This window comes from Pleurodeles waltl, chromosome 8 (genome assembly GCF_031143425.1).
Source record: "Pleurodeles waltl isolate 20211129_DDA chromosome 8, aPleWal1.hap1.20221129, whole genome shotgun sequence".
Taxonomy (NCBI): Eukaryota; Metazoa; Chordata; class Amphibia; order Caudata; family Salamandridae; genus Pleurodeles; species Pleurodeles waltl.
In genome coordinates, this window is record NC_090447.1 from 680,297,783 (window position 1) to 680,310,167 (window position 12,385).

The 12,385-nt window shown below is 48.4% G+C and overlaps 1 protein-coding gene across 1 annotated transcript in view; it reads left to right on the forward strand.

Moving 5' to 3' along the window:
* The first annotated feature begins 2,815 nt into the window (after positions 1 to 2,815).
* The window catches only part of RPL24 (ribosomal protein L24), a 192,409-nt gene continuing 182,839 nt past the window's right edge, over positions 2,816 to 12,385 (forward strand). Inside the window, exons 1-2 of the mRNA XM_069204798.1 lie at positions 2,816 to 2,879; positions 2,971 to 3,046. Of these exons, the coding sequence (XP_069060899.1) occupies positions 2,875 to 2,879; positions 2,971 to 3,046 (81 nt within the window). The 5' untranslated portion in view covers positions 2,816 to 2,874. The remainder of the gene's footprint in view (positions 2,880 to 2,970; positions 3,047 to 12,385) is intronic.

A 12,385-nucleotide genomic window follows, 5' to 3' on the forward strand; every position in this document is an offset into this window, starting at 1 on the left:
AACGACATCCCGCCATCTCAAGACCTGTGCGACTCCCTGGCCACCTTCTTCCACCGCAAGATCACCGACATCCACGACAGCTTCAACCCCAACCCCCCCGCACCCACCACCGAGTCCACCACCCCTGCGACTACCACTCGCACCAGTCGCCTGACCGTCTGGTCCAGCGTCAGCGACGAAGACACCATCAAAACCATGAACTCCATCCACTCCGGATCCCCATCGGACCCCTGCCCTCACCACGTCTTCAACAAAGCCAGCGCAGCCATCGCGCCCCACCTCCGGAAAACAATCAACTGTTCCTTCGAGACAGCAACCTTCCCAGAAAGCTGGAAGCACGCCGAGATCAACGCCCTTCTGAAGAAGCCCAAGGCGGACCCCAAGGACCTCAAGAACTTCCGTCCCATCTCCCTGCTCCCTTTCCCGGCAAAAGTGACCGAGAAGATTGTCAACAAACAGCTGACCCGCTACCTCGAAGTCAACAACATCCTGGACCCGTCCCAATCTGGTTTTCGCAGTAACCACAGCACCGAGACCGCCCTCATCGCCGCCACTGACGACATCCGGACCCTGATGGACAAAGGAGAAACAGCCGCCCTCATCCTCCTGGACCTATCAGCAGCCTTTGACACGGTCTGCCACCGCACCCTATCAGCACGCCTCCATGACGCCGGTATCCAAGAGAAGGCCCTGGCCTGGACCACATCCTTCTTCTCCGGCAGAACCCAGAGCGTCCGCCTCCCACCCTTCCGCTCCAAAACCACTGAGATCATCTGCGGCGTCCCACAGGGATCCTCCCTCAGCCCGACACTGTTCAATATCTACATGGCCCCCCTCGCCCACGTCGCACAACAACACAACCTCAACATCATCTCCTACGCCGACGACACCCAGCTGATCATATCCCTCACCGAAGATCCCCACACCGCCAAAGCTAACCTCCACCGAGGAATGAAGGCCATAGCCGACTGGATGAAGGACAGCAGACTGAAGTTGAACTCAGACAAGACGGAGGTCCTCATTCTCGGACCCAACCCATCAGCCTGGGACGACTCTTGGTGGCCCACGTCACTAGGCACAGCCCCGGAACCCACGGACCACGCACGCAACCTGGGGGTCATCCTCGACTCCACTCTCTCCATGACCAGGCAAGTCAACGCCGTCTCTGTGTCCTGCTTCAACACCCTCCGTATGCTCCGCAGGATCTTCAAATGGATCCCCCTCGACACGAGAAAAACCGTTACCCAGGCCCTCATCACCAACAGACTCGACTACGGGAACGCCCTCTACTCAGGAACTACAAACAAGCTCCTGAGACGACTCCAACGCATCCAGAACGCCTCGGCCCGACTCATCCTCGATGTCCCCCGCCGCAGCCACATCACACTCCACCTGAGAGGCCTGCACTGGCTCCCCGTCAACAAAAGGATCACCTTCAAGCTCCTGATCCACGCACACAAAGCACTGCACAACACCGGACCCACCTACCTCAACAACCGACTCAGCTTCCACACCCCCACCCGAAGCCTCCGCTCAGCCAACCTCGCCCTCGCCACAGTCCCCCGCATCCGAAAAACCACCGCCGGCGGCAGATCCTTCTCCTACCTCGCTGCCAAGACCTGGAACACTCTCCCCACCATCCTACGACAGACCCAGGACCTGCTGGCCTTCAGAAGACTCCTCAAGACCTGGCTCTTCGACCAGTAGCACCCTCCCTCCCCAGCGCCTTGACACCCTTGCGGGTATGTAGCGCGCTTTATAAATGCAGTGATTCATTGATTGATTGATTGACAGTGTTCTTTTGTAGTGTGTTCACTGCATTACTGTGTGTTATATGCAAATGCTTTACACATTGTTTTGTGGGATAAGCCTGACTGCTCATGCCAAGCTACCGAGAGGGTGAGCAGGGGTTGTCTTTGGTGTGTACCTTGCCCTGAGTAGAGTGATGGTTCCTGGTTGGCTAGGGTAGACAGTACCCAACCTGGGTAGGTTAGGCCTACCCAGGTTGGGTCTGGGTAGGCCCAACCTATTTCTGGTTGGGCATACCCAACCAGAAATAGGATTCCTGGTTGGCCTACCCTAGCCAACCAGGAATCCCATTTCTAACAAATACTCTTTAAACAAACCCCTTTAACTTCACAAATGCACACAACTTAGCCCTATGCAATCAATATACATTAAATACAACCCCCTTATTCAGTCATAAACTCAACACTGCTTCAAGCCATACAGTTGGCTAAGTGTTCAGTAACTCAACAGCTCAGCCACAAAATTCCAGTACACTCAATACCACATTACTATCCACATAATCCCACTGCACACCATGCCTTATAATTCTACTACACAGATCCACCACACACCATATAATTCCAGCACACACAATTCCATTCCAACCCACACCACATACATCCACTCTAAACCAAAACACATGAATAAAGACTGTCATTTACAACGTCAATAGCTCTAACTCTCACACATGCGAGGCCTTTTACATTGCAAATGCCTGTTTTCCAGGCGAAGGCGGGAAGAAATAGGGATTACAGCCGATTCTCCCTCTTGAGAAGAAACGTTTAGTCACTAAATATGGTACTAATAAAGTTAAAATATCATTTTATGATTGCCCTACAATATTTGAAGGTGAATTTATTACACACTGCTGTTCATTGTAAAGAGGTTCAGTTCCATAACGATATTTAACGGATGTTTGTTTGGGGTATTTCCGGGGCTCGTCTACTTTAAGTGCCCCAGGGGGACTGCTTCTAAAAACCTTTTCACGTTCTAGTTTTTGTAAAGGCGAGCTTCTGAGAGCACTTCCGGTCTGTATAAAACTCCGTGCGTTATCGCCATCTTTCTTTTCGCCATTTTGTTGCAATCATGAAGTACGTAGTTTGTCCTATTGTCGTGCCATATATTACTTTTTTTTTTGGCTAAAACAAGCCTGCTTGAACACCTGTTTTTATTTTATTGTAGGGTAGAACTGTGCAGTTTCAGCGGTTATAAAATTTACCCTGGTCATGGTCGGCGTTATGCCAGGATCGATGGAAAGGTGAGTGGTCTGGTTGGGAAACGTACACGTGATTTTTTTTATCCCTTATGGCAAAAAACGCGATGCTGCGTGTGCTGGATATTAAAGATTCAGTTATGCTTGTGCTTTCAGTAATCTGTTGTCCTTTCACATTATAAATGATATTACATTTACATCCGAAGCAGCCCTAGGCAGCCAGTTTGTGCGACTCTTGCGTTCTAGGACACTGACCCGGAACGGGGCGAAATTTTGTACGTTATCATCGCCGTGAAAGTCGACACGTTTTCAATTGCATGTTGTAAATGTTAAACAAGCCATGGCTTCTTACTTTTGTAAATAATTAATTTCAAACGAATTCCCTGGCTCACTTTTTTTAAATGAACAAATCATTAAGAGGCTTTAGGGGCTGAAGCAGCCACATCGTTGTGTATATCTCCTGATTTCTTATTTATTTATTTTTTTACTTTAATGCTCGTGGTGTAACTCTTCGCTAGTGTTGTATTTATACCGTAACATCTTCAGATTAATGACTGTTATAGGTCAATACAAAAACGTAAGTTGTACAGGGAGATGTAAGTCGGCGTATTGTCTAGTGAGATAATTGGGGGGGGGGGTACAACCCCCCCCAAATTTAAGAGCTGTGAACTAAAAGGATAGGTAATGGTGTGCTTCTGGATACATTAAGATAGGGTGTTTAGTAGTTTTGTGCACTAGACCGTTTGACTTCGCTTGGTAATCATTACTGGAACCTTTGACTCACCACTGAATTGGGACTCAGCATAATCATTTCTGATGGTTTTAACTCCTCAGAAATGCTTGAATTTTAAAATATTTAATTCAGAAACGAGTATAATTCACTTTATATATTTTTAAATTGTATTTCTTCAATGCATTGAACAGCTTTGAACATACAGAACAATAGGTGATCAATGGCAGTGCATTTGCCAATGACACCCCATGATGTGCTTTATTGTGGTAGTGTGGGCCAACAGTTAAGCATAGCATAAGGAAGTGTTGTGCATGTAAGGTATACATAGCAGATAAGTGAGACTCTAAGACATCAACACCAATTTATAAAAATAAAATTATTTCATGTACATTTAGATACCAAGATCATTGAAATCAAGTGAGTACTTCTCAAGACGAATTTTCAGTTTTCCAAAGTCAAGTTACGTTTTCTGTAGCTGCAATGTTTGTTTTGTAGGGGGCTTGCCTGGTTTGTAGTGGGTACCCTAGGTACTTGGACCTTATACCAGGTCCAGTTTTCCCTTATTAGTGAAATGTAATCCGTGTTCTAAGACCTCCTGCTGTCTAGAGGTAGCTGTAGCAGAGCAGCTTAGTCTGAACTAGGAGACATGCAAAGTTCCTGGAATATCACTATAGTTACACAGTACTTACACACAATAAAATACAATACTGACCGTTAAACCAAAAATAAAGGTGCTTTATTTTAGTGACACAAGTCCAAAAATCTTAAAGCCAAATACATTTTCTGGAGGTAAGAATTATACACAACAAATACACTAGACACCAAAATCAGATAAGTAAAAAGTCATGCAATAGTGTAAACAGTAGAAAATGCAAAAGAATGCAATAGGCCTACAGGCAACACAAACCATATACTAGGAAAGTGGAATGTGAATCACAAATTTCCCCTAGGCTAGTGTAGTGTGTAGATGGGTGGTGGGTGTGGAAGAACTCGCCAAAGGTGAGTAAAATACCCCACCCCAGAGCCCAGGAAAGTAGGAGTAAAGTACTGCAAGTTTCCTTACAAATCACAAGTCGTGATTAGAGTTGCTGCAAGAACCAAGCAAGACTGCAAGCAACAAATGGTGTCTTCCTGGACCAGAAGACCTGTGAAGAGACCAAGCCCAGAAGTTGCAGAAGATTCCAGGAAGGACAGGAGCCCCTGTCAACCTAGAAGATGGTGCAAAAGAGGATTCTCAGGTTAGAAGTCTGCAGAAGAGCACCAAAGATGGCTGCAGGTTCCTGCGTGATGCAAGAGATGTCCCACATCAAGATGTTGGATGCAGGCAAGTTGCAGTGCTCGATTTGTCCAACAAGCCTTAAAACAATATCGCGGTTTGCGTCACAGTGCCGCTGCCTTTGCCCAGGCGGGACCTGGGGGCCTCAACTTGCACTGAGGCAGAGGGGGCTCACAACATAGAGGGAACTCAGATGACCGGCAGTGCCCAAGGTTGTCCCAGGACACATGGACGTAGGTGCAAATTGCAGTTGCTGCAGCACTACAAAAGAATGTCACAGGCTGCCGGAGAACAATTCAGCAAGTTGTTGCAGGATGGGGTGCTGGGGACCTGGGCCACGCTGTGCACAAAGAATTCTTGCAAATAATGCACAGTGGCCTTGGGAGCTAGCAATGATGCGGTGCACAGGGGTACTGTCGCAAACAGGGAAGGCAAGCTCTTAACTCTACCAAATTTGGTCATCTGGACCTTGGGACAGTCTAGGTCAAAGGGGTCCACCGCCTGTGTTCCAGGGAGCATGCTCATCGCCAGTAGAGGCGTCCCAGAGAACTGCTCGTCTTGGGAGGTGTCTGCTGGAGCAGGGAAGTGACTCCCATCACTCCACTGGAGATTCCTTCGGTTTTTCTGGTGCAGGGAGTCCAGAGTGTGCTCACATTGGCAACTGTTGCAGTTGCTGGCCAGAGCTGAAGTTGCAGAAGAAAAGTATCCCTTGTGGATACTTTGTTGCAGTTACAGCGGTTCCTGGAGCAGTCTGTGGTTGATCCGGCGGTCAGACGATGAAGCAGGAGCTGCAGAGTATTCCTGGTGGAAACTTGCAAGCTGAATCTGAAGAGGAACCACACCTTGGACAACAAAATGGCTAATGTTAGGGACACACACTGGAGGATCTCTGGGCACTACCCTTGGGGTGGTGATTGACAGGGGAGTTGTCACTCCCCTTTCCTTTGTCCAGTTTCCCACCAGAGCAGGGACTGGGGATCCGTAAACTGGTGTAGACTGGCTTATGCAAGGAATTATTTCCAGAGGCCCTGGGAGGCTACCTTCCCAAGCCTGTAACACCTATTTCCAAAGGGAGAGGGTGTAACACCCTCCTCACAAAGGAAATCCTTTGTTCTGCCTTCCTGTGACTGAGTTGCTCAGACCCCAGGAGGGCAGAACCCTGTCTGTGAGGTGGCAGCAGCTGTACCTGCGGTGCAAGCCTTGGAGCTGGTTTGGCAGTACTGGAGGTCCTTGGTGGTTCCCCCAGGATGCATGGGACTGGCCACCGTACCACATTTGGAATGGTGGGACAATTCCATGATCTTAGACATGTTACATGGCCATATTCGGAGTTACCATTGTGAAGCTACATATAGGTATTGACTTGTATGTAGTGAAAGTGTGTACTCCCTGTACTCGGAAAGTCCATGGAATTGGCCCTGGATAGCTTGGGGGCACCTTTGCTAGTGCAAGGTTGCCCTCACACTAACTTTGCACCAAGCCTCCATTAAATGAAGGTTAGACATATAGGCGAATCATAAGTTGCTTAAGTGCAGTGAAAGTGTGTGCACTATTTCATGCAGACTGCAGTGGCAGTCCTGAAGAAGGGTTTGTCTGAGCTCCTTATTGGCTGCAGCCCATAAGGATCTCTTGGCACCCCAATGCCCTGGGTACCATATTCTAGGGACTTATAAGGGGTTCCGGTGTGCCAGTTGGAGTTGGAATATGAAGTCACTGAATTATAGTCACTAATTTGGAAGCAGAGAGCAGAAGCACTGAAGTTCTGGTTAGCAGAACTTCAATGACAGGCCACAAACTATGAGCACTGGGGTCCTGGCTAGCAGGATCCCAGCGAGACAGTAAACAGGCCAAGTGTGGGGGGGGGGGGGTGTAACCATGCTAGAAAAGCTTGTTTTTCACATGTATGGAAGAGTGCGCCAAACACAATTTATAGGACTAATATTCTGGACTTAAGGTGAGTACAGTGCAGGGTCCTTGGGCACACCAACAGGTCAGTTCAGGCAGTGCTGGTGGGGCAGATTGGTGCATTTCAGCATCAGTGTGCATGTAAGTCAATTGGGCTTGGTCCAGTCACAAAGATGCTGGAATGAGTTCATGTCTGGGTGAGCCACTTGAGGAGGTTCTTTTACTTGCAATGCTCTAATGTAGGGATGCTAGTGGTCCTCTTTGCCTTGCTCTGGGACAGCCAGGTGCAGAGGTTGTTTGGACAGTCTGCTTTGTCACCGGTGGTGGTTGCAAGGAAGGGGCTCACAGTAACAGGCTGCAGGTGTGATCTTGGGGACCAGTCCAATCAAACCAAAAAGTGGGTTTGGGTTTCACAAACCTCGGGGACAAAGACACCAGGGGTTCTGTCTGGTCTCTGTCTCCTGAGGCAGTCTGAGTTTGTAGACAGGCTGCAAATGGCCATATTGGGTGAGCAAAAGGAGGGCTTTGTCTCTGGAGGGTCTGTGAACCATGGTGACACTGTTGGCCCACTTCTGCTCAGTGCAATGATAAAACCTGGCGTACGGTTTTGGTGGTCTGGGGTCCTCAGTCCTTCTTGGGTTGTTTGCAGTTACAGGGAAGCAGCGTTATGCTCCATGGGAGTTCTTGGAGATTTGCAAAACGCTGACAGCTCTCCTGGTTTCTTGGAGGCTACAGTGGCAGGACAGGCCATTGCTTCACAAGGGTTGGGTGCAGATTGCAGGGTTTGTGCCAAGTCTGCTGTGCTACTTGGTTCTTGGGTCAGCAGGCTTTTTGTCCGCTCCTCTAGTGTCCAGCGAAGATCTGTTTTCCTGGTATCAGAGAGGGTCCCCCTGAATACTTAAATTTGTTTGTGTTAAGGTGAGTAACAGGTAGTAGCCAATGGGCTACTTAATCATGAAGTGACTACACTCCCTAAATGACCACTTCCTTTGTGGAGTGGTCATCACCCTGTCCTAGAATTCCACCACACAATTGCAGAATTTCTATGGCTGTTCACTTAAGGCTGGTCTCCCTAGGTCAGGGGTGGGCTTAAGGGAGCCTCAAATGATCGTGGGGAGGTGCTAAGGTGTCGCCTAAATAAGCATCATGCTGATAACAGGCCTTTGTTTTAGCTGGAAAACATGAGCAGCAGTAAATCATTTTGTAATGGGCCATTACTAGCGTTTTGTCATTTATATCCAAGCTGGGGGTGTCAAAAGGGAGGAGACTCCAAATACTCTTCAAAACCTCAGCCCTAATATTCGCAATGTGGACACTTTAATAAGGCCTGCCTTACTAGAACAGTACGTTTTGTATGGTGTATTTGATTGCACTTTAAAAACTAACAACTGCAATGTTTAAATACCTATAGACATATTTAAACATTGCCAATGCATTGGATTAATTGTGAAAAATTTGGAGGGGGCATTTTGTTTCTACTGGAGAGGTTGTGGCATTAAAAGGATTGAAGACAACTCCCCTCGGTCTGTTCAGACTATAAATGCAACATACCTCCTGTGTAGCTGATTTTCTTGCCTGTCCAGATGGCTCTCAATCTGGGGCCAGAAATTGTTAGTGGCAGGTTATCTACAATTAGTCCACCAGCAGTTGGTAGTTTTTCATGGGCACTTCTAAGGTGCCCTGGGGCGTATGTATAAATAAATCCATCACTGGAATCAGTGAGGTTTTTAATGAGATGATTGATAACAAACATCCCTCTTTTCAGTGATGCCAACATTTAGCTGGAGAATGTATTGAGTATCGTCAAGCACATGTTTAAAATGGCTTTCCTGTTCTTACTATGTCTGACATAGTACGGGCATATTTGCTCTATGTATTAGCATGTAATATTAATGGCACACCCTGCCTTGGCTCTGTAAAGCCTGCTGTGGGGTGACTTGTAAATATTACAGCCAGTGTTAGAGGACATGGTACAAGCGTGTGCCATGTCATGTTTTCACTTTGTGGAGCACCTAGTCATACCTACTACAGTGGCAGTATGCATGAGTTTGGTGCTGGGTCCCTCGAAGTGGCACAAGCTGTGCTGCAGCTCTTGGGGACCCTCTCGTATCTTTCGTAGGTACCAGAGGCATCATTTACTAGTGACTTGGAGGTACTAAAGGCCTGGTGACAAGGTGTGTTTTGTGGAAGGAACACTGAAGTGCACTGGGTTCCTGCTAACCAGGTCAACGTGCCAAAGTTGCATCAATGAACAGACAAAGTGGAAGACTACTGAAACCAAAACTCAGTTTCCTGCAGTCTCCAATTCCTAATTCCTTCACACTTGCAGAATGTAAATTACCCAGTGTAGTAAGCTGGGTTCTGGTTGTAGTACCCACCACGTTTTTGCCTGTCAGTATGTTTTGACTATAGTAGTGGGATCCTGCTACCCAGGACCCCAGTAACTGTGCTCTCCTCTAAATCTGGTTACTGGTAAACATTTCACACCCACAGTTGGCATGCTGGTGGACCCATGTAAGTCCCTTAGTATACGGTACTTGCATACCCAGGGCGTAGGTACACTAGGGGTCTCCTGTGGGCTGCAACATTTATTGTGCCACCCATGGTATCCCATGCAAACTGTCAGCAGGCCTGCCATTGCAGCTTGTGTGAAATGGTCCATGCACCCTTTCACCACAGATAAGGCTTACCTTGTATCCTGGTCACTGGACTTGGCAACTGTAAGTCGCCCCTCTGGTAGCCCCTTTAGTCCAAGGGCAGAGTGCATGTCCCTAAATGTGAGGGTACCCTAGCATGATCAGTTTATCCCTACAAACCCCAGATGCCATTCCCTGGGCTTTGCAAGTGTGGCGAAGCCATCTTAAAGTATGTAGTTGACACTGGCCAGCATGAGTCATCTACATATTGGCTTCCCTGAACCTAGGCATGGTTGGTGTCAAACATGTTGGAACCATGCAGCTACACCACTTTTGTTAGTTGCATGATACCATGTACTCTGGGGGTTCCTTAAAGGATATCACCACTTCTGCCTGGGCAGCTTTACGGGGTCTGGCTGACAGCCTGCACTGCCGCTGACCCTTGGCACTGTTCTGTCCTCCTGCTGGTGAGCTTGGCTCAAGCAGAGGAAGGCAGAAAAATATTTCCTGCAAGGGAGAGGTGGGACTGCCCCTTGTTTCAGGTGACTCTAAGAGCTGGGGTGGGATGGCCTCATAGCACCACTAGACTGCTTTGAAAGGCACATTTAGTGCGTTCCTTGGATAATCTGGTATGCACCATTTCAAGAACCCCTTGTTCCCGTTCTGGCATGAAACTCCCTAAAGGACTAGGGAGTGACCCACCCCTGTCCAGCTCCTCCTATAGGGAATTGCACATGGTTCTGCTAGGTGGCCAGTTGATCCTGCCATCTTGAAGCCAAAATGGGAAGACCCCCTCTGAGCATCCGGCTGGTTAGGTCAGGTAGGTGATGTCCCTGACCCACTGATGGGTGGTTCCCTTATGTAGTGACCAACCCTCTTTTAGGGTTACTTAAGGGCTCCTTCAAGGGTGGGTCATATTTGTTAAGACTCTACTAGGAACTTTCTGCAAGACCTCTTCTGCTCTTGGCCTCGAACTGCTGCTCATCTGCTTTGGAACCAAAACATATCTGCCTCTGGTGGGAAGGCTCCAATTTCAACCTTGTTCCTCTGGATCCTTCAAGAATTCTGCAACATCCAAGGGTGTGCATGTAGCTCTATGTATATAACACCAAAATGAGGTATGGTGCCTGGAGTCCAGGGGTTCCCTAGAGGCACAAGTAGATAATACTATTGCTCGTTTGTGGTAGTGTGGCCGAGCAGTTAGGTTTATCAGAGGGTAGTGCAAACACTTGTTGTACAGAGTCAAGAAATGAGGCACACTCAATGACTAACTCCAGGCCAATTGTTTTTCTATAGAACCAAAGTATCTTTGTTGCAGGTAAGTACAGTTGGATTTTGTAGATAAAGCAGTTTACAAGTAACACTTCAATGTCAAAAGTTGACACTTGATGCAATTTTCCACTTGTCAATAGTCCTGGGTGGGAAAAGTTAGTACATTTGTAAGGAAATGCCTCCTTGGCATGGTTATCCCCTGACTTTTTGACTATGCTAATGCTATGTTTTGAATTGAAAGTGTGCTGAGGCCTGCTAACCAGGCCCCAGCACCAGTGTTCTTTCCCTAACCTGTACTTTTGTTTACACAATTGGCACACCCTGGCATGCAGGTAAGTCCCTTGTAACTGGTACCCCTGATGCCAGGGGAGGTTTCTTAAGGGCTGCAGCATATCTTATGCCACCCTGGGGACCCCTCACTCAGCACAGACACACTGCTTGCCAGCTTGTGTGTGCTGGTGAGGACAAAACAAGTAAGTCGACATGGCACTCCCCTCAGGGTGCCATGTCAACCTCACACTGCCTATGCAGTATAGATAAGTCACCCCTCTAGCAGGCCTTACAGCCCTAAGGCAGGGTGCACTATACCATGGGTGAGGGTACCAGTGCATGAGCACTGTGCCCCTGCAGTGTCTAAGCCAAACCTTAGACATTGTAAGTGCATGGTAGCCATAAGAGTATATGGTCTGGGAGTCTGTCAAACACGAACTCCACAGCACCATAATGGCTACACTGAAAACTGGGAAGTTTGGTATCAAACTTCTCAGCACAATAAATGCACACTGATGCCAGTGTACATTTTATTGTAAAATACACCCCAGAGGGCACCTTAGAGGTGCCCCCTGAAACCTTAACCAACTACCTGTGTAGGCTGACTGGTTTTAGCAGCCTGCCACACTCGAGACATGTTGCTGGCCACATGGGGAGAGTGCCTCTGTCACTCTGTGGCTAGTAACAAAGCCTGCACTGGGTGGAGATGCTTATCACCTCCCCCAGGCAGGAGCTGTAACACCTGGTGGTGAGCCTCAAAGGCTCACCCCCTTTGTTCCAGCACCACAGGGCATTCCAGCTAGTGGAGTTGCCCGCCCCCTCTGGCCACGGCCCCACTTTTGGCGGCAAGGCCGGAGGAGATAATGAGAAAAACAAGGAGTCACTGACCAGTCAGGACAGCCCCTAAGGCAACCTGAGCTGAAGTGACTCTGACTTTTAGGAATCCCCCCAATAGGGATAGGAATGTGACCTCCTCCCCTTGGGAGAAGGCACATAGAGGGTGTAGCCACCCTCGGGGCTAGTAGCCATTGGCTACTGCCCTCCCTGACCTAAACACCCCCCTAAATTCTGTATTTAGGGGCTCCCCAGAACCTAGGAAACAAGATTCCTGCAACCTAAGAAGAGGACTGCTGAGCTGAAAAACCCTGCAGAGAAGACAGACACCAACTGCTTTGGCCCCAGCTCTACCGGCCTGTCTTCCCCCCCCCCCCCTTCGGAAGAAAACTGCTCCAGTGACGCTTTCCCCAGAACCAGCGACCTCTGAATCCTCAGAGGACTGCCTGAAGGACCAA